We start from the raw sequence: 23,411 nt of genomic DNA, 5'->3' as shown, positions 1-23,411 counted from the left end.
TTCAGGTCTCTCCAGAGATGTTCGATCGGGTTCAAGTCCGGGCTCTGGTTCGGCCACTCAAGGACATTCAGAAACTTGTCCCGAAGCCATTCCTGCATTGTCTTGGCTGTGCGCTTAGGGTCGTTGCCCTGTTGGAAGGTGAACCTTCACCCCAGTCTGAGGTCTTGAGCTCTCTGGAGCAGGTTTTCATCAAGGATCTCTCTGTACTTCGCTCTGTTCATCTTTCCCTCGATCCTGACTAGTCTCCCAGTCCCTGCTGCTGAAAAACATCCCCACAGCATGATGCTACCACCACCATGCTTCATCGTAGGGATGGTGCCAGATTTCCTCCAGACGTGACACTTGGCATTCAGGCCAAAAAGTAAAATCTTGGTTTCATCAGATCAGAGAATCTTGTTTCTCGTGGTCTGAGAGTCTCGGTGCTCTACGGACAATTCCTTCGACCTCATGGCTTAGTGCATGTCAGAGAAAAAAAAAAACATCTACTGTTGAACCTTTTATATAAACAGGTGCCTTTCCAAATCATGTCCAATCAATTGAATTTACCACAGGTGGACTCCAATCAAGATCAATTTCGAGTCTCATAGCAAAAGGGTCTGAATACTTTTTTACTTTTGTAAAGAAGGTAAACCTGTTTTTGCTTTGTCATTATGGGGTTTTGTGTGTAGATTGAAAAAAATGTATATATTTAATCCATTTTATAATAAAGGCTGTAACGTAACAAAATGTGGATGAAACGAAGGGGTCTGAATACTTTCCAAATGCTCTGTATACTGTATTATAATATTGTCTCTATCTCAGTCATTATAATGTGGTTACCCTTAAATCTAAATAAAACATTTTCAAATCTAAAAGATAAAATTAAACCAGATAGAGCCCTTAAGATCTTGGGAAAAGGCCGCACTTGAATCATTCCCACGGTGAATGACTAGGCCCGCTTCTCTACGAAACCACACAATATTGCAGAGACTTTGATGTTACCGGGCGGCTGAAATTGATATGGTGAAAACAATGTGTGGGCACAGAAACTCACGTCAATACCTTTTTTTAAGATGACACTGTTAAACAAATAATTGATTCTATTGCTAGTAATCAAGAGGAAACTGACTGAACGACTCAACTCCCCTGCTCATGCTCTCCAAATGGACGTTAGCTGTGAGGGCCGAGATGCCCATGCATTGACTTCTGTTCGGTATACATGTCTGGGGGTTCTACTCACGAGGATATACTGTTCTGTCTCACGATTCACGAGCATGAAACGGCACAGGGGATGTTCAGTGTGCTGCGTGGCCATATTGATGAAAAACAGATTCCATATTGGCTGTCCAGTGTGATGCGTGGCCATATTGATGATAAACAGATTCCATATTGGATATTCAGTGTGCTGCGTGGCCATATTGATGATAAACAGATTCCATATTGGCTGACTAGTGTGCTGCGTGGCCATATTGATGAAAAACAGATTCCATATGGGATCGAATGGTGGGTTTTGCACAGATGGGGCTCCATCTTGGGCGGGTTGGAGGGCAGGACTCTGCACTCTACTTATGAATATGTCTCCATATGCCATATACACGTACTGTAATGAATACACCCACTGTAATGAATACACCCACTGTAATGAATACACCCACTGTAATGAATACACCCACTGTAGGGGATACACCCACTGTAGGGGATACACCCACTGTAATGAATACACCCACTGTAATGTATACACCCACTGTAGGGGATACACCCACTGTAGGGGATACACCCACTGTAGGGGATACACCCACTGCAATGGATACACCCACTGTAATGAATACACCCACTGTAGGGGATACACCCACTGTAATGAATACACCCACTGTAATGGATACACCCACTGTAATGAATACACCCACTGTAGGGGATACACCCACTGTAGGGGATACACCCACTGTAGGGGATACACCCACTGTAATGAATACACCTACTATAATGGATACACCTACTATAATGGATACACCTACTATAATGGATACACCTACTATAATGGATACACCTACTATAATGGATACACCTACTATAATGGATACACCTACTGTAATGGATACACCTACTATAATGGATACACTCACTGTAGGGGATACACCCACTGTAATGGATACACCCACTATAATGGTTACACCCACTGTAATGAATACACCCACTGTAGGGGATACACCCACTGTAGGGGATACACCCACTGTAGGGGATACACCCATTGTAATGGATACACCCACTGTAGGGGATACACCCACTGTAATGAATTCACCCACTATAATGAATTCACCCACTGTAATGAAGACACCCACTGTAATGAATACACCCACTGTAATGAATACACCCACTGTAATGAATACACCCACTATAATGGATACACCTACTGTAATGGATACACCCACTATAATGGATACACCCACTGTAATGAATACACCCACTATAATGGATACACCTACTATAATGGATACACCTACTATAATGGATACACTCACTGTAATGAATACACTCACTGTAGGGGATACACCTACTGTAATGGATACACCTACTATAATGGATACACCCACTGTAATGAATACACCTACTATAATGGATACACCCACTGTAATGAATACACCTACTATAATGGATACACCCACTGTAATGAATACACCTACTATAATGGATACACCCACTGTAATGAATACACCTACTATAATGGATACACCCACTGTAATGGATACACCTACTGTAATGGATACACCCACTGTAATGGATACACCTACTATAATGGATACACTCACTGTAATGAATACACTCACTGTAGGGGATACACCTACTGTAATGGATACACCTACTGTAATGGATACACCTACTGTAATGGATACACCTACTATAATGGATACACCCACTGTAATGGATACACCTACTGTAATGGATACACCTACTATAATGGATACACCTACTATAATGGATACACCTACTATAATGGATACACCTACTATAATGGATACACCCACTGTAATGGATACACCTACTATAATGAATACACCCACTGTAGGGGATACACTCACTGTAGGGGATACACCCACTGTAATGGATACACCCACTGTAATGAATACACTCACTGTAGGGGATACACCTACTGTAATGGATACACCTACTATAATGGATACACCTACTATAATGGATACACCTACTATAATGGATACACCCACTGTAATGAATACACTCACTGTAGGGGATACACCCACTGTAATGGATACACCCACTGTAATGAATACACTCACTGTAGGGGATACACCCACTGTAATGGATACACCCACTATAATGTATACACCCACTGTAATGGATACACCTACTGTAATGGATACACCTACTGTAATGGATACACCCACTGTAGGGGATACACCCACTGTAATGGATACACCTACTATAATGGATACACCCACTGTAATGGATACACCCACTATAATGGATACACCCACTATAATGGATACACCTACTATAATGGATACACCTACTATAATGGATACACCTACTATAATGGATACACCCACTATAATGAATACACTCACTGTAGGGGATACACCCACTGTAGGGGATACACCTACTATAATGGATACACCTACTATAATGGATACACCCACTGTAGGGGATACACCCACTGTAATGAATACACCTACTATAATGGATACACCTACTATAATGGATACACTCACTGTAGGGGATACACCCACTGTAATGAATACACCTACTATAATGGATACACCTACTATAATGGATACACTCACTGTAGGGGATACACCCACTGTAATGGATACACCCACTGTAGGGGATACACCTACTATAATGGATACACCCACTGTAATGGATACACCTACTATAATGGATACACCCACTGTAATGGATACACCTACTGTAATGGATACACCTACTATAATGGATACACCCACTATAATGGATACACCTACTATAATGGATACACCCACTATAATGGATACACCTACTATAATGAATACACCTACTATAATGGATACACCCACTGTAATGAATACACTCACTGTAAAGGATACACCCACTGTAGGGGATACACCCACTGTAGGGGATACACCCACTGTAATGGATACACCCACTGTAATGGATACACCCACTGTAATGGATACACCCACTGTAATGGATACACCCACTGTAGGGGATACACCCACTGTAATGAATACACCCACTGTAATGGATACACCCACTGTAGGGGATACACCCACTGTAATGGATACACTCACTGTAGTGGATACACTCACTGTAGGGGATACACCCACTGTAATGAATACACCCACTGTAGGGGATACACCCACTGTAATGAATACACCCACTGTAATGGATACACCCACTGTAGTGGATACACCCACTGTAGTGGATACACCCACTGTAGTGGATACACTCACTGTTGGGGATACACTCACTGTTGGGGATACACTCACTGTTGGGGATACACTCACTGTAGTGGATACACTCACTGTAGGGGATACACTCACTGTAGGGGATACACTCACTGTAATGGATACACCCACTGTAATGGATACACCCACTGTAGTGGATACACTCACTGTAGTGGATACACCCACTGTAGGGGATACACCCACTGTAGGGGATACACCCACTGTAATGAACACACCCACTGTAATGGATACACCCACTGTAGGGGATACACCCACTGTAATGGATACACCCACTGTAGGGGATACACCCACTGTAGGGGATACACCCACTGTAGGGGATACACCCACTGTAGGGGATACACCCACTGTAGGGGATACACCCACTGTAGGGGATACACCCACTGTAATGAACACACCCACTGTAATGGATACACCCACTGTAGGGGATACACCCACTGTAGGGGATACACCCACTGTAATGGATACACCCACTGTAGGGGATACACCCACTGTAAGGGATACACCCACTGTAGGGGATACACCCACTGTAATGAATACACCCACTGTAATGGATACATCCACTGTAATGAATACACCCACTGTAGGGGATACACCCACTGTAATGGATACACCCACTGTAATGAATACACCCACTGTAGGGGATACCCCGAGAGCAACTGGCGGCAAAGGAGCTGAGTACAGAACTCTGAGAAATATTGAAGCAGGTAACTTCAGTTGTAAACTAAATCAAACTACGTCCACTGAGCGCCTGTTAACAAAACTATGTGGAGACAGGGGCAATTTTAGCATGTAAATCTTGGTAGGGCAAACTCCCCAAAAATGTTTTAGATGCATGCCAGCAAAACCACTACACAATACATTAATTGCACTCTAATGGTGACAAATGGTGCTCACAAACTGTTAGGGCCTACATAAAGCTGTCCCAACAGCAGAGTCCCAACACTTTATCACTGCTACACCTGGCTATCAGCTGTCCCAACAGCAGAGTCCCAACACTTTATCACTGCTACACCTGGCTATCAGCGGAGCCTTGTCAGTCAGTGAAACCATTCATTAGCCTCATTTACTGCCTTTAAAAAAAAAAAACATAGCTGATTTGGCTGACTTGCTTAAACAAATGTGGTTTCTGCTGACAATTGAGATGTACAAACTATGGCATAAGGGGACGACAAGCAGACAAGAGGCCATCCATAATTTGGATTCAGACAATGAGCGAGCTAGGATGGACGTAGTCAATATAACGATTTGTTCAGCACTTTTGAAATGTACAGCGATAGAATTCAGAACATGGCCGTTCTTACGGTGTTCTCCCTGTTCACCAAGTCAAAATCGTAGGATAATTAAAGGGGACCCATAATCAGACAATGAAAGCTCTTACAATATTTGATGACATTTCTCTAAAACAGACTATAGGCTACACGTGCACCACCAAGTCAGGGTAAGGCACATGGGCTACTAACAGCTTATTACACAACATACACTTAGTATTACTTTCTTAGCTACAGTATACATATCTCGCTGGGATATTAAATAATTTATGCAGCAGCATACAATAAATTTTTTGACTCACCTTGTGTTCACTTGAACAGGAAGTTGGTGAGGCAGTCCTTGGGGGCAAAATATGTAATCAAAGTGGGGGGAAAAAAGGTTGATTCATGACATCAGGGATCTTCAGGTCGAAGTTCCTGACTTGGAATTCCGAGTTGGAAATGTTCAAAACGTATCTTCCCAGTCTGAGCTTATTTTGTCCGAGTTCCCAGTTGTCTTGAACTCACTGAAGTATGAGATTTCCCAGTTCCAAGTTTCCATTTTTTTTATTTTTATGCAGCAGACGTGGCCAATGTATTCAAACTTTTCTGGGCCATGGTGTTGAATGTTTATCCTTTTTAAGCTTGGAAAAGAGACCCTTAAACCCAGACTTGGACCACACACCCACCATTAGGGGCGGCAGGGTAGCCTAGTGGTTAGAGCGTTGGACTAGTAACCGGAAGGTTGTGAGTTCAAACCCCGGAGCTGACAAGGTACAAATCTGTCGTTCTGCCCCTTATTTTCAATGACGGCAGTTAACCCAGGCCGTCATTGAAAATAAGAATTTGTTCTTAACTGACTTGCCTGGTTAAATAAAGGTAAAATAAAAAAATAAAAAAAAATAAAACACACCCACCATTACTGAATAGCAGGCTAGTACTACTAGGCTTTGTAACGCTTAGTAGCTAACGCAGTTAATGCAGACTAATATGCAATTGACTGTCACAGACCCACATTAAAAGTATGTGATGGTGAGTTGAGAAGACAACCAGAAGTACTGTTAGAAGGTTTTTCAGTTGACTAAAAGTACATACTATTTTTCGCATGGTTGGGGTCGTGAGAATTTTCAAATATCAAAATAGGGTTGTGGGCCAAAAAAGGTTTGAACCCCATGAGGTTTGAACCTCTGAGGCATATTGTAATATTTCTTTCACAATGTTGTTGAGTCCCCTTTCCATGTAACTTCCTGTTTACCTAGGGTGACGTCATCATGTAGACTAACGTCAGACTGTTAAGGGTGGCAGTACGGTTGTTGTTGTTTCTTTACATTCAGACCACTAGAACATACCAGTGAATCACTTACAGCCTTCTCAGTCACTGTTATTTTGCCTATCAACCGAACACTGCACTGAGACATGCTTGATTTTGCAAAGCATTACTTAGTGGTAACATAATGAATTAAAGTCCATAAGAAAAAGACAGCAGCCAATCTCTCTGTAATGTAAAGTGTTGCCAGGGACTGGATGTGTGGTCAGACCTCATGGTGCCTAGCTGTTAACATGGCTGAGTTGCAATTAAGAACAAATTAACCCAGTAAGTCTGTCAAGATATTCATTTCCTCAGATGCTTTTATGTAAAGCAATTTACATTTGTACGAGCTAATGTCAGACAGAGAGACACCGACAAGCTCCGAGAAACGATTGACTCTGTACTGTAAACAGAGTCCTGAATAGGACAACTTGAAATAGAATTTTAGTTGGCTAAATGTAACCACATGACCACTACTGTAAATAGGGAAGGGGTTACTGTCATGACCTCTTCATGCAGACAAAAGTTCCCACTAAGACTGGGTTCGTAGCTGCATGTTGTCTTGTGTGAGACGTTATGAGGTCTGTAACAATGAAAAAGGGAAGGACATTTTAGACTTGTGTGAATGATGCAAACTGTCTGTCTCTGAGTGTAAAAATGAAAAGCTGATTCATTGCATAATGCGCTGAGAGTTTGAAATATATTTGAAAGTCACACTCTGTGAGATGGTTACCCCCCCCCCCCTCCCCCCCAAAAAAACAATGATCATGTTAGTTTTGAATGACATCATTTTTTGATTAAGATCATTTGAAATCAGGGGGAGGCCATTTTGTTCCTCCCTTCCCAACCCCCCTTTCAGTATAGTAGCCTGACATACTGATGTTATGGGAAATGAAAATAATACAGCTACTGTCACAGATGACCATCATCCTACCACCTCTGCTAGCCTACAACACTTCAGTTTACTGTCATCCTACCACTAGAGGAGGGTGGGGCGTCTCTGTTTTCCTCCAGTGTGTGAGTGACAGCTGTATCCTGTGTTTTCTGTAGCTCTGACAGAGCCCAGATCTCTAGCCCAGATAAGTACTATGGACAGGGGAGAAGAGGAGAGAGATGAAGACTATTGAATGGGAGAGAGATGAAGCAAAGGCCGGATTTTGTTTGTTTGTTGCAAGCGAAACAGGAACTAGATTCAGGTTATTTAAAATGGACTAGTCACTGAAAAAAAAAAAACTCCCCATGTTTTGTCAGGAGTTGACTATTAAAGATACTGTATCTAGTGATTGAACAAAACTCCCTGTTCCTCTTCATAATCTCAGTGTTCCCTTCAGATCTCTCCTCCGCTGTTAATCTCAGTGTTCCCTTCAGATCTCTCCTCCTCTGTTGATCTTTGTGTTCCCATCAGATCTCTCCTCCCCTGTTAATCTCAGTGTTCCCTTCAGATCTCTCCTCCTCTGTTAATCTCAGTGATCCCTTCAGATCTCTCCTCCTCTTCATAATCTCAGTGTTCCCTTCAGATCTCTCCTCTGTTAATTTCAGTGATCCCTTCAAATCTCTCCTCCTCTTCATAATCTCAGTGTTTCCTTCAGATCTCTCCTCTGTTAATCTCAGTGTCCCCTTCAGATCTCTCCTCCTCTGTTAATCTCAGTGTTTCCTTCAGATCTCTCCTCCTGTTAATCTCAGTGTTCCCTTCAAATCTCTCCTCCTCCTGTTAATCTCAGTGTTCCCTTCAAATCTCTCCTCCTCTTCATAATCTCAGTGCTCCCTTCAGATCTCTCCTCCTCTGTTAATCTCAGTGTTCCCTTCAAATCTCTCCTCCTCTTCATAATCTCAGTGTTCCCTTCAGAACTCTCCTCCTCCTGTTAATCTGTGTTCCCTTCAGATCTCTCCTCCTCTGTTAATCTCAGTGTCCCCTTCAGATATCTCCTCCTCTGTTAATCTCAGTGATCAGCAGCTCTCACTTTCTCTCCTGTTGAAGGAGGCCAGTATGAGAATGTCAATTTACTACTGAGTTGCTTCATCTACAACCCTCCCCCAGTCATCACTCCTTTGGCCTTGCATGGAGGGGACTTGGAAGCAGTGTTGGGGAGTCGTGAACCATATGCAGTTCAACTAGTAGGTTATCTATATTTAGGAGTAGCTTGGTGGACGTTAAACTATATTTAGCAGTAGCTTGTGTCACCGGTGCTATACTGCACCGCTGTAACTCAGCGTTGTGTGTGGTTGATTGAGACTATAGACTTGGGACTTTGGAGATCAGGTAGTTTTAATTCAGCAGAATTCACTCTCTTCATCCAAGAGAAAATAAAACATTTGTAGAGCACATATGTTCTGGAGAATCGTCGCCTCTTTCTACAACAGATGCACAATAGGAGGGACTGGGATCATTCGAGGAGCTAGCCATCGTTCACACATACAATAGCCTGCTAATACCTTAGCTAGCTATTAACCACATGTTGAATTCAGAATGTTAATATCATCCTAAAAAGTACAATTACAAGTGTATCTTAACAATACCATCCACTTATGAGTAACCTCTAAATATACATCATTATTCATGAACAAAACACTGTGTGTATGACTTTGTACTTAAAAGAATCAAACTTTTCTGAAGACAGTAAAAGCGTGCCTTACCTATCCCAGTGCATCAAAATGATGTGAGCACGAGCACCGCAGGACAAAACGTAAGTACACACTCCCCTACTCCCAGGATGCAGACATGCATAATAACAAATCACCACGACATATTAATATATGAACCTGGTGAAATTCACATAGTACTTTAACAACTGTTACACTTGGTGGTAGTTTAACTAAATTCGAACATAGGTAGTGTTTTCAGTAGTTCATTACTGTTTTACCGTGTAGCTACTACTGGAACTACGCACTACTGTTTTACCATGTAGCGGTGTAGCTAACTACTGGAACTACACACTGCTGTTTTACCATGTAGCGGTGTAGCTAACTACTGGAACTACACACTACTGTTTTACCATGTAGCGGTGTAGCTAACTACTGGAACTACACACTACTGTTTTACCATGTAGCGGTGTAGCTAACTACTGGAACTACACACTACTGTTTTACCATGTAGCGGTGTAGCTAACTACTGGAACTACACACTACTGTTTTACCATGTAGCGGTGTAGCTAACTACTGGAACTACACACTACTGTTTTACCATGTAGCGGTGTAGCTAACTACTGGAACTACACACTACTGTTTTACCATGTAGCGGTGTAGCTTACTACTGGAATTACACACTACTGTTTTACCATGTAGCTAACTACTGGAACTTCACACTACTGTTTTACCATGTAGCGGTGTAGCTAACTACTGGAACTACACACTACTGTTTACCATGTAGTGGTGTAGCTAACTACTGGAACTACACACTACTGTTTTACCATGTAGCGGTGTAGCTTACTACTGGAACTACACACTGCTGTTTTACCATGTAGCTAACTACTGGAACTTCACACTACTGTTTTACCATGTAGCGGTGTAGCTAACTACTGGAACTACACACTGCTGTTTTACCATGTAGCGGTGTAGCTAACTACTGGAACTACACACTACTGTTTTACCATGTAGCGGTGTAGCTAACTACTGGAACTACACACTACTGTTTTACCATGTAGCGGTGTAGCTAACTACTGGAACTACACACTACTGTTTTACCATGTAGCGGTGTAGCTAACTACTGGAACTACACACTACTGTTTTACCATGTAGCGGTGTAGCTAACTACGTGAACTACACACTACTGTTTTACCATGTAGCGGTGTAGCTAACTACTGGAACTACACACTACTGTTTTACCATGTAGCGGTGTAGCTTACTACTGGAATTACACACTACTGTTTTACCATGTAGCTAACTACTGGAACTTCACACTACTGTTTTACCATGTAGCGGTGTAGCTAACTACTGGAACTACACACTACTGTTTACCATGTAGTGGTGTAGCTAACTACTGGAACTACACACTACTGTTTTACCATGTAGCGGTGTAGCTTACTACTGGAACTACACACTGCTGTTTTACCATGTAGCTAACTACTGGAACTTCACACTACTGTTTTACCATGTAGCGGTGTAGCTAACTACTGGAACTACACACTACTGTTTACCATGTAGTGGTGTAGCTAACTACTGGAACTACACACTACTGTTTTACCATGTAGCGGTGTAGCTTACTACTGGAATTACACACTACTGTTTACCATGTAGTGGTGTAGCTAACTACTGGAACTACACACTACTGTTTACCATGTAGTGGTGTAGCTAACTACTGGAACTACACACTACTGTTTACCGTGTAGCTAACTACTGAAACTACACACTACTGTTTTACCATGTAGCGGTGTAGCTAACTACTGGAACTACACACTACTGTTTTACCATGTAGCGGTGTAGCTAACTACTGGAACTACACACTACTGTTTTACCATGTAGCTAACTACTGGAACTACACACTACTGTTGTACCATGTAGAGTACAGTCCGATGGCAGCCATATACTCGTATCATTTACACATTTCTGAGGCATGCCGTGCTGAGCCGAACTGTACTGGGCTGGCCTTGTTATGCATCCAGTCAGGTTTGGGTTGAGTCGGGTCGGCACAATAGTGTGAAAAGGGTGGTCTCTCACCATTTGAACAATAAGGAAGGAGAACTAGTCCTCAGCCTGTAGTAAGGCAGCAGGGGAATGGGAGCAGGCAGCAGGGGAATGGGAGCAGGCAGCAGGGGAATGGGAATGGGAGCAGGCAGCAGAGGAATGGGAGCAGGCAGCGGTGGAATGGGAGCAGGCAGCAGAGGAATGGGAATGGGAGCAGGCAGCATGGGAATGGGAGCAGGCAGCAGGGGAATGGGAACAGGCAGCAGGGGAATGGGAGCAGGGAGCATGGGAATGGGAGCAGGGGAATGGGAATGGGAGCAGGGAGCAGGGGAATGGGAGCAGGCAGCAGGGGAATGGGAGCAGGGAGCATGGGAATGGGAGCAGGGGAATGGGAATGGGAGCAGGCAGCAGGGGAATGGGAGCAGGCAGCAGGGGAATGGGAGCATGGGAATGGGAGCAGGGGAATGGGAATGGGAGCAGGCAGCAGGGGAATGGGAGCAGGCAGCAGGGGAATGGGAGCAGGCAGCAGGGGAATGGGAGCAGGCAGCATGTGAATGGGAGAAGGGGAATGGGAATGGGAGCAGGCAGCAGAGGAATGGGAATGGAAGCAGGGGAATGGGAGCAGGCAGCATGGGAATGGGAGCAGGCAGCATGGGAATGGGAGCAGGCAGCATGGGAATGAGAGCAGGGGAATGGGAGCAGGGAGCAGGGGAATGGGAGCAGGCAGCAGGGGAATGGCAGCAGGGGAATGGGAGCAGGGAGCAGGGGAATGGGAGCAGGGAGCAGGCAGCAGGGGAATGGGAGCAGGCAGCAGGGGAATGGGAGCAGGCAGCAGGGGAATGGGAGCAGGCAGCAGGGGAATGGGAGCAGGCAGCAGGGGAATGGGAGCAGGCAGCAGGGAGCAGGCAGCAGGGGAATGGGAGGCAAGATCCTGAAAGAGGTCTATGAGTCACATCCTTCTCTTCCTCTGTCTCCACTCTGTAGGTTAACCTTTGCTTCCAGCCCACTGATACACACAGAGAAAACACAGGGCTCCGATTCTGTGCTGAGAGCAGATCTGGTTTCAAATACTATTTGAAATCAATTAAATAAATACTTTGAGAATTTTCTCTAGCTTGCTTCGAGAACCAGCTGGACAGAGTTTACAGTTTTGGGGACTGTTCTATTTGTCCATTTAGCTAGGCAATCTCAATCAAGCACATATTAAGTATTTGAAAGATTGTAAATAGTATTTGAACCCAGGTCTGGTGCTGAGAGCAGGAGGGAGAGAGGGGAGCGATGGAAATGGGAGAGAGGATATTGTCCCTCCCATCCCACTTCCCACTGCAAAAGGTATTGTGATGATTACCTGGCTGCCATGTAACCGCAACATGGCGGCTGTTATGGAACTGAATTAGCAACCTCACAGCATTATTAACCTAGATGTATCTAACGATTTGACCAGATTACAAGGATTCAGATGAACCCCTTCCCCACATTAAACTACCAGGAAAAAGGAAGCGTGACATACCAGCGTAACACCCAGGCCACAACTTCTGCTTAGGTTGCTGAATGCAAGTCATAACAGAGGAAGAGATGTGGCAAGATGATTGTGTACGTACGGTATGTTCAGTGGCGTCCTCCTCTCTCTACACAAACCACACTTTAGTTCAAAGATAGTTCCTACAGACATCTGTAGCCCTGTTGGAAGTCTTCACATTCTGTTCTGGCGCCCATAACTAATTTAATAAGAATCTGTCTTAATCTGTCCAAGGCCTCATAAATTACTATTTTCTATCCTAAACTCTGTTTGAATGTGTTATGTGCTGTGCTGTGTACCTCCCCCTCACAAGGCTGGCAAACTGCCCCAGTCAGCCTTGAGATTCTCTTTAGTTCTGACTGGGTTCCCAAGCTGAGTCACCCACAGGGACACACACTCCAAACCTGGGTCCAAATAATATTTTAAATCATTTTAAATACTTTATCTGTGCTCGGTTTGAGCTTGTTTAGCTTAATAAACCAATAGAATAGTCCCATAACTGCAAACCCTATCCATTATGGGACTCCAGGCAGGCTAGAGCAAATGGTCAAGGCATTTGAACAATTTCAAATTGTATTTGAACCCAGGTCTAACACACACACCAGCCAGGGAAAAGTAGCCATTAAAAACGCATTCCAAGCTCTTTCAGGAAGTGCTTCTACCAAGGCTTTCAAAGAGCTGTGCACCCAAACCTGACACGCAGTACAACCGCCTGCAGCTAGGGAGGGGTATCCCTGGACACCGTTTGTTGTTTCTCCATTACTTTTATCATTTAGATTATTGCATACATGTTGACTAAGAACACACTTTAAAATGGTGCCTTGTCGTCAACTAAATGGTACACACCTTCCAAAGAATTTTCAGAATTCATTAAATAATTGCAGTTTTCACATGTTACCTTATTAGATTTTACTCATGCTGTCTATTCATCTCTTAGATGCTACTTCCTTCTTCCTGGTCAGCTCGTGCCATAACCCCCTACTTCCTTCTCCCTGGTCATCTGGTGCCATAATCCCCCTACTTCCTTCTTCCTGGTCAGCTGGTGCCATAACCCCCTACTTCCTTCTCCCTGGTCAGCTGGTGCCATAACCCCCTACTTCCTTCTCCCTGGTCATCTGGTGCCATAATCCCCCTACTTCCTTCTTCCTGGTCAGCTGGTGCCATAATCCCCCTACTTCCTTCTTCCTGGTCAGCTGGTGCCATAACCCCCTACTTCCTTCTCCCTGGTCAGATGGTGCCATAACCCCCTACTTCCTTCTTCCTGGTCAGCTGGTGCCATAACCCCCTACTTCCTTCTCCCTGGTCAGCTGGTGCCATAACCCCCTACTTCCTTCTCCCTGGTCAGCTGGTGCCATAACCCCCTACTTCCTTCTCCCTGGTCAGATGGTGCCATAACCCCCTACTTCCTTCTTCCTGGTCAGCTGGTGCCATAACCCCCTACTTCCTTCTTCCTGGTCAGCTGGTGCCATAACCCCCTACTTCCTTCTTCCTGGTCAGCTGGTGCCATAACCCCCTACTTCCTTCCCCCTGGTCAGCTGGTGCCATAACCCCCTACTTCCTTCTCCCTGGTCAGCTGGTGCCATAACCCCCTACTTCCTTCTTCCTGGTCAGCTGGTGCCATAACCCCCTACTTCCTTCTCCCTGGTCAGCTGGTGCCATAACCCCCTACTTCCTTCTCCCTGGTCAGATGGTGCCATAACCCCCTACTTCCTTCTTCCTGGTCAGCTGGTGCCATAACCCCCTACTTCCTTCTCCCTGGTCAGCTGGTGCCATAACCCCCTACTTCCTTCTCCCTGGTCAGCTGGTGCCATAACCCCCTACTTCCTTCTCCCTGGTCAGATGGTGCCATAACCCCCTACTTCCTTCTTCCTGGTGAGCTGGTGCCATAACCCCCTACTTCCTTCTTCCTAGTCAGCTGGTGCCATAACCCCCTACTTCCTTCTTCCTGGTCAGATGGTGCCATAACCCCCTACTTCCTTCTCCCTGGTCAGCTGGTGCCATAACCCCCTACTTCCTTCTCCCTGGTCAGCTGGTGCCACAACCCCCTACTTCCTTCTCCCTGGTCAGCTGGTGCCATAACCCCCTACTTCCTTCTTCCTGGTCAGCTGGTGCCATAACCCCCTACTTCCTTCTTCCTGGTCAGCTGGTGCCATAACCCCCTACTTCCTTCTTCCTGGTCAGCTGGTGCCATAACCCCCTACTTCCTTCTCCCTGGTCAGCTGGTGCCCTAACCCCCTACTTCCTTCTCCCTGGTCAGCTGGTGCCATAACCCCCTACTTCCTTCTCCCTGGTCAGCTGGTGCCATAACCCCCTACTTCCTTCTCCCTGGTCAGCTGGTGCCATAACCCCCTACTTCCTTCTTCCTGGTCAGCTGGTGCCATAACCCCCTACTTCCTTCTCCCTGGTCAGCTGGTGCCATAACCCCCTACTTCCTTCTTCCTGGTCAGCTGGTGCCATAACCCCCTACTTCCTTCTTCCTGGTGAGCTGGTGCCATAACCCCCTACTTCCTTCTTCCTGGTCAGCTGGTGCCATAACCCCCTACTTCCTTCTCCCTGGTCAGCTGGTGCCATAACCCCCTACTTCCTTCCCTGCCTGCTTTCTCTCCTCAGCCATGCTAACTTTACAGGCCTGTCTAAAACTGAACAATCATGTGTCTGTGTGTTCAATGACATCAGTCTTTGTTCCACATCTGTGATTTTAAGTGGCTGGCTGAAAGATGGCTGGTCACCTGCTGTGGAAAGGTCATGGTAATGCCATTTCAGTGGTGATGCCATTTCAGTCCATTTCAGTGGTGATGCCACTGCAAGTTAACATGCTATCAATAGTAGTTCAGTTGAAATAATTACAGTGTTTTGTGATGTAATAGACATGTTTAGTACATGTTTACAGTGTTACTCTGTGAGAATTTCACTGTGCCCGTTTACACACACTGTATCCTGTGCATATGACGAATAAACTTTGATTTGATTTGAATTATAGTAAGGGAATGTAGTGAATTAGTTCTTTTGTCAGAACAATTGACCAGTTGGAACACTAACTCAACATGACCCAATTATATTGTTGTTCATTTCAGATGGAGAGGAGTCTCCCTGTGTAGGTCCATGATGGACATTGTCTTGAACACAGCAGCTGAAGGCCCCCTCCAAGCTCATGTATGTACGTTGTTATGGCAACAATGGATGGAAACACGGACGTTGAGACCCTGTTGGCTGCGATCCACCTGGAGCGATACCTGAAGACCTTCCGCCAGGCTGGCTTCCTCTTGGCCAGGGACCTCAGCCACCTAGACAATGGAGCTCTCATCCAGCTGGGTGTAACTGCCACCGGACACAGGAAGAGAATACTGAGACTGGTCCAGCACATTCAGAGGGCTACCAATCAGAATCAGTCGATTCCGGAGCCATTAGAGCCCTTATTGGACCGTTGTCAGTCTGAGTCTGACATTAATTCCACACCCATCCAATCAGGAGGGCCGAGGTCTGACCAAGGGGGCGGAACAGGGGATATTCCGTTTGAAGCTTTCTGGAATAGTTCTGTTCCTAACATTCCATCCATGTTGATGAACTCCAGGTCAGAACAGCAGCAGTACAATGGGAATGTTGTCATAAAACCGGTTCCAAAACCTAGAACAGTGTTCTACATACACAAAACAGAACCCGCCCGGTTTCTCTCCTGTCCCGCATCACCGACACCACCAGATCCCCTGGTTCTAACCCTAACCAGGAAACCGTCTCAGGAATCTCTCTCCTTCACCATATTTGAAGGTTTGGCTTCAGGAGAATTTAACACTGACACAGTGGTGGTGGGGCCTGCCCCTAACCCTGCCCCTAACCCTACACCTACCCCTGCCCTGAGACACAGCCTAAGCCTGAGAGAGAGGAGACTGAGTAACTCCTCAGACTCTGGAGGTCCCCTGCCCCCAGTTCCCCCTCGGCTGAACCGAGGTACCCCTCCAGCCATGTTTAGGGGACCTACATCCACAACGCCGTCATCTGGTGGAAGGACTGAACAAAACCAGGACCAGTGCATGACAACCACACCTCCCTCATCCCCTTGTAACTATGACGACACTGGATTCCCCTCTTCGACCACTTCCCCTCCCGGCTCCCCGATGGAGATGGTCTCCAATGAGATCTACTGTGGCACTTCACCTGGCACGGCAGCTAGTAGTGGACGGATTCCCTGCAGCGCTCCTCAAACACCACCACGGCCAGAGATCCACACCTCTCCTGAAAGAAAGAGGTAGGTCAACGTCTGACTTTAACTTTGTATACCTATAAAGTAGTTATATAGGCCACCGTCGAGAGAGAGAGAGAGAGAGAGAGAGAGAGAGAGTTGTTTTGTGTATCTAATGTTTTGTGTTGTGTCTCTCTGCAGCACTTTAAGTAACAACTCTTGTGAATCGTCCCACGGAGGTAAGTCTTACACATCACTTTCTGAAAGTAACCGTACAGATGGTTAAGTAAGACGTTATATCGATGTGTCATTCAGGCCTGTAAATGTCTCTTGACCTGTTTAAAAAAAAATCAAGATCATTCGAGTTTTGCATTGCTAAAACGTCACTTTTTCGCTTACACTTGAACATACAGTTGAAATGCTTTATAACTGGTTATAATCATATACAAACCTTTTTTTAATAATATATTATATCAAGGCTTATAATCTTCCTCCACCACAGTCCCCATGGAGGACCCAGAGGAGGAGATCAGTCCCTACTGTGAAACAGTCTTCCAGACCAGACGACCACTGCAGCACTCTGAGGTGAGACTGGGACTCTGAGGATGTGTCACAAACGGCACACTATTCTCTATACAGTGCTCTACCTTTGACCAGAGCCCCATAGGCTTTCCAGGAAAACATCAAATGGTGTCTGAAAAGGGCCCAAGTAGTGCACTATATAGAGAATAGGGGGCCATATAGAGAATAGGGGGCCATTTGGAAAAGGACCTGAGTCTGTTATCTGGTTACAAGAACCCATCGGGACCTGAGTCTGTTATCTGGTTACAAGAACCCATCGGGACCTGAGTCTGTTATCTGGTTACAATAACCCATCAGGACCTGAGTCTGTTATCAGGTTACTACAATAACCCATCAGGACCTGAGTCTGTTATCAGGTTACTACAATAACCCATCAGGACCTGAGTCTGTTATCAGGTTACAAGAATAACCCATCAGGACCTGAGTCTGTTATCTGGTTACGTTAACCAATCAGGACCTGAGTCTGTTATCTGGTTACGTTAACCAATCAGGACCTGAGTCTGTTATCTGGTTACAAGAACCCATCGGGACTTGAGTCTGTTATCAGGTTACAAGAACCCATCAGGACCTGAGTCTGTTATCAGGTTACAAGAACCCATCAGGACCTGAGTCTGTTATCAGGTTACGAGAACCCATCAGGACCTGAGTCTGTTATCAGGTTACAAGAACCCATCAGAGTTATATTGTGTTTAGTGTTTGTGATCACTTTAGCTCTCCTGACATTGATGAATGTGTTATCCATGTTGTGTTCTCAAAGGCGGAAAGGACCAACAGTGAAGGAAAGACCGGAATGACAAGAAAGGAGGAAGCGAAGCACAGAGAGGATCATGGGTAAGATTATTGTTTCTAGAGGAGTGGATAATACTTCAGGCTTTCCAATTTAACATCTTCTCACACAACTCTGACTACAGCCATAAGAGAGAAAATGGTCTACTGTAGATTTAAAATGTTCCGTGTTCTCCATCTTTTCAATCCAATGTTGGTACCTGCTATCAGACACCGTATTCTCACACTAGAGAAACCTAAAGTGGCTGGAGTCAAGGTTATTACAAATGCATCAATCAATTATGGAGACTGTCTTTACACTGCAGGACACCCAAACTCTCCTGGGCCCAACGTCTGTCCCACGCCCTCCACAGTGAGTCCCAGGGCTACAGCACAGTAGGAGAGGCAGCACCACCCCCTCGCTGCCTCTCCTTACCCCCCAACCTGTACCCGTCGGAGCCAGATGAGGACCAGACGATATCCCCCTACGCCAGCTACACATCTCTCTCTGAGCAGACTGAACCCATCATCTGTGGCTGGCTGGATAAGCTATCACCACAAGGGTATGCCGGGTCCTGGTCCGGGTCCTGGTCTGGGCTGATGGTCCTATCCTCCTTTCCTCCCTCCGTCTTCTCCTCCCTTCTGAGGAACTGTCTCTGCCTCGTGTCTGTCCTCTCAAACCGGTTTGTCTCTCTTCTTCTTTCTTTCTTTCTTCTCATTGTGTTTCTCCAGTCTGTGTTTCTCCAGTCTGTTTCTCCAGTCTGTGTCTGTGTTTCTCCAGTCTGTGTCTGTGTTTCTCCAGTCTGTGTCTGTGTTTCTCCAGTCTGTGTCTGTGTTTCTCCAGTCTGTGTCTGTGTTTCTCCAGTCTGTGTCTGTGTTTCTCCAGTCTGTGTCTGTGTTTCTCCAGTCTGTGTCTGTGTTTCTCCAGTCTGTGTTTGTGTTTCTCCAGTCTGTGTTTGTGTTTCTCCAGTCTGTGTTTGTGTTTCTCCAGTCTGTGTTTGTGTTTCTCCAGTCTGTGTTTGTTTCTCCAGTCTGTGTTTGTTTCTCCAGTCTTTGTTTCTTCAGTCTGTGTTTCTCCAGTCTGGGTTTGTGTTTCTTGCTAAATGCTAAACAGTTGATTATACAGAGCCTTCAGAAATGATTCACACCTCTTGACTTTTTCCACATTTTGTTGTGTTACAGCCTACATTAAAAATTGATTAAATTGAGATTTTGCGTCACTGACCTACACACAATACCTCATAATGTCAAAGTGGGATTATGTTTTTATACATTTTTACTAGTTAATTAAAAATAAAAAGCTGAACTTAGTCAATAAGTATTCAAGCCTAAATAAGTTCAGGAGTAAAAATTTGCTTAACAAGTCCCATAATAAATTGCATGGACTTTACCATAACAGTGTTTAACATGGTTGTGACTACCTCATCTCTGTACCTCACACAATTATCTGTAAGGTCCCTCAGTCGAGCAGTGAGTTTCAAACACAGATTCAACCACAACCAGGGAGGTTTTTCAATGCCTCGCAAAGAAGGACACCTATTCGTAGATGGGTAAACATTTAAAAGCAAATTTTGAATATCCCTTTGAGCATGGTGAAGTTATTAATTACACTTTGGATGGAGTGTCAATACACCCAGTCACTACAAAGAGACAGGTTTCCTTCCTAATTCATTTGCCGGAGAGGAAGGAAACTGCTCTGGGATTTCACCATGAGGCCAGTAGTGATTTTAAAACAGTTACAGAGTTTAATGGCTGTGATAGGAGAAAACTAAGGATCAACCACATTGTAGTTACTCCACAATACTAACCTAAATGACTGAGTGAAAAGAAGGAATCCTGTACTGTACTGGTTCTCAATCCTGGTCCTGTTTTTGCCCTAGCACTACACATCTGATTCAAATGGTCAACTCATCATTTTTATTTTTTTATTTTACCTTTATTTAACTAGGCAAGTCAGTTTAATAACAAATTCTTATTTTCAATGACGGCCTAGGAACAGTGGGTTAACTGTCTTGTTCAGGGGCAGAACGACAGAGTTGTACCTTGTCAGCTCGGGGATTTGAACTTGCTAGTCCAACGCTCTAACCACTTGGCTACCCTGCCGCCCCAATTATATCAATCATATATTTGAATCATGTTTGTAGTTCTCGAGCAAAAATGTAAATGTGCATCCCTTTGGGTGCCCAGGACCAGGATTGAGAACCACTGCTGTACAGAATAAAACTATTCCAAAAAATGCATCCTGTTTTGCGATAAGCCACTAAAGTAAAAAATGTGGCAAAGAAATAAACTTTTTGTCCTGAATACAAAGTTGTTATGTTTGGGGAAAATCCAACAAAACACATCACTGAGTACCACGCTTCAGATTTTCAAGCATGGAGGTGGCTGCATCATGTTATGGGTATAATTGTCATCGGCAAGGACTAGGGAGTTTTTTTTTAGGATACAAATAAACGTAATTGAGCTAAGCACAGGCAAAATCCTGAATGTTCCTGAGTGGCCTAGTTACAGTTTTGACTAAAATCGGCTTAAATCTATGTCAAGACTTGAACATGGCTGTCTAGCAATGATCAACAACAAACTTGACATACTGAAGATTTTTTTTTAATTAAGTATTGTACAATCCAGGTGTGCAAAGCTCTTAGAGACTTACTCAGAAAGACACAGCTGTAATCACTGCTAAAGGTGCTTCTGCAAAGTATTGAATCAGGGGTGTAAATACTTATGTAAATGACCTGTATTTCTTAAAACATGTTTTCACTTTGTCATTATGGGGTATTGTGTGTAGATGGGTGATACGTGTTTTTATATTTAATCCAATTTGAAATGCAGGCTGTAACACAACAAAATGTGGAATAAGTTAAGGGGTATGAATACTTTCTGAAGGCTCTGTCTCTGCCTCATGTCTGTCCTCTCAACCCTGTCTCTTCCCTTCCTGGTTCTCCAGTCTGTTTTGGTGTTTCTTGTTAAATGCTAATCAGTTCCTATAGGTCAACAGCTCTGCTTTGCTCTTGAAATGTTAGATTTATTTTCTCCTTTTTAAAAAAAAAAAATCAGTGGTATGAGAATCTGATCATTTTTATATTTGCCATTCTAGGAACTATGTATTCCAGAAACGCTATGTGAAGTTTGATGGCAAAAATCTGCTGTACTTCGGCAGTGAAAAGGTAGGCTCCTTTTTCCTCGATGACGGACTGTACAGCATATTGATTGTGAGAACCAGGAGGATTGTTCATCATGTGCCTCTTTACTATTGTCTCCAAGGACCCATACCCCAAAGGAGTGATTCCTCTGGCTGCGATACAGATGGCCCGCATGGCCAAAGACAATAAATTTGAGATAGTGACAAGTCACAGGACATTTGTCTTCCGGGCTGATAACGAAGGTAAACAAAAAGTACCCTAACAGCAATTCAAATCTCACACACAAGCAACTACAGACGTCAGCTGTCCCACTTCTCTACACTTCTCCCAAAGTGTGTTCTCGCAAATTCCCCATCATTATTTTCAAAGCATTGGATATGTGTTGTTAAATCCAAGTGTGCAAGTGCATATTTTTTAGGAGAATGGTGTAGGATCGGGACACAGCTATAGAGGAGTCCTCGGGGCATACAAGCAGAAACCAACCATGTGACAACCTCTATGTTGGACAAAGGTTGACCTCAGTGAGACAAGGTTGTTTCAGTTACTGTCATAAACATCTTGTTTAGGACTTTATTTTAGGCTACTGATTCCTCTGGTATTTACCTATTAGGAAATATTTTGGTATCAATAGATAGTTTCTGATACAATTGGTAACTGACTGGTACAGAAGGGTAGTTGTTTTGAATCCATACGACGCAAACAATAAATTCACATATTGTTCTTGTGTTATTACCATTTTATCATATACTTTCATAGTAAATACCTTGTATTTTTTTGTACTATAAAATAGTTAGTATTACCACTATCTTTCTACCTGTCCCCTCTCAGTGCAGAGACATCAGTGGTGCAGTACCCTACAGGGGAGGGTGAAGGAACAGCTTGTGTTCGGGCGCCCTCGCTTCGGTCCTGGCAGCCACTGTCAGAGGAGTGGTCCTCTGGAGCTCAAAGGGACCAAGGCAAAAATCTACGTGGCCATCAACACAGAGCAGGTCTGGCTGTACAAGACTGAGCAGTGTTTTAGGAATGGGATTGGAATCACGCTGATCGAGGCCAGAGGAGCTACGATCAGAGACGGCAAAGGAAAGAGCTTTGACCTCATCACACCTTACAAAACATTCAGGTTCGTATTTACCGACGTGGGAATAACACACATTTCTCTAGTTTTAGCAACAATAAAGTATGTTCATCTTGGACTTCCTACACTGCTGTTTCTGAAAGAAAATGAAAAAAAAAATGGTGATTGATTGATTGTCCCTGTAGTTTCACAGCTGAGTCTGAGCGGGATAAGAGGGACTGGATGGAGGCTGTACAGGAGTCCATAGCAGAGACCCTGTCTGACTACGAGGTGGCTGAGAAGATCTGGTCCAACAGGTTCAATAAGCTCTGTGCTGACTGCCAAGCAGTCAACCCTGACTGGGCCTCCATTAACCTCTGTGTTGTCATCTGTAAGAACTGTGCAGGTGAGACAGTGTTTCACCTACTATTGTATAGGTGGGGCGGGCTCCCCCTCCCTAGCCCTAGCCCTGCCTAAAAGAGTGGGGTTGCAGTTTGATGCCTGTGGGCCAAGTTGGGTGTTGCTTTGGGGGACTTAGCGTCCCGCCTGGTGAGTG

The 23,411-nt window shown here is 44.6% G+C and overlaps 1 protein-coding gene across 4 annotated transcripts in view; it reads left to right on the top strand.

Annotated features, from left to right (window-relative positions):
- Positions 1-23,411, top strand: part of LOC110487789 (arf-GAP with Rho-GAP domain, ANK repeat and PH domain-containing protein 3) — a 67,927-nt gene that overhangs the window by 11,070 nt on the left and 33,446 nt on the right. For 3 of the 4 annotated variants that reach the window (XM_036943433.1, XM_036943432.1, XM_036943430.1), the window contains exons 2-10: positions 16,209-17,377; positions 17,513-17,550; positions 17,814-17,896; positions 18,651-18,724; positions 18,985-19,221; positions 21,756-21,825; positions 21,923-22,043; positions 22,630-22,921; positions 23,062-23,261. In XM_036943433.1, coding sequence (XP_036799328.1) covers positions 16,290-17,377; positions 17,513-17,550; positions 17,814-17,896; positions 18,651-18,724; positions 18,985-19,221; positions 21,756-21,825; positions 21,923-22,043; positions 22,630-22,921; positions 23,062-23,261 — 2,203 coding nt within the window. In that variant the 5' untranslated portion in view covers positions 16,209-16,289. Of the gene's footprint in view, positions 1-12,599; positions 12,948-13,059; positions 13,218-16,208; positions 17,378-17,512; positions 17,551-17,813; positions 17,897-18,650; positions 18,725-18,984; positions 19,222-21,755; positions 21,826-21,922; positions 22,044-22,629; positions 22,922-23,061; positions 23,262-23,411 lie in introns of all 4 variants that reach the window. The other variant, XM_036943431.1, reaches the window with a different exon arrangement.

Source organism: Oncorhynchus mykiss, chromosome 14, assembly GCF_013265735.2.
Source record: "Oncorhynchus mykiss isolate Arlee chromosome 14, USDA_OmykA_1.1, whole genome shotgun sequence".
NCBI classification, from domain to species: Eukaryota; Metazoa; Chordata; class Actinopteri; order Salmoniformes; family Salmonidae; genus Oncorhynchus; species Oncorhynchus mykiss.
This window is presented reverse-complemented; position numbering and strand designations above follow the sequence as displayed.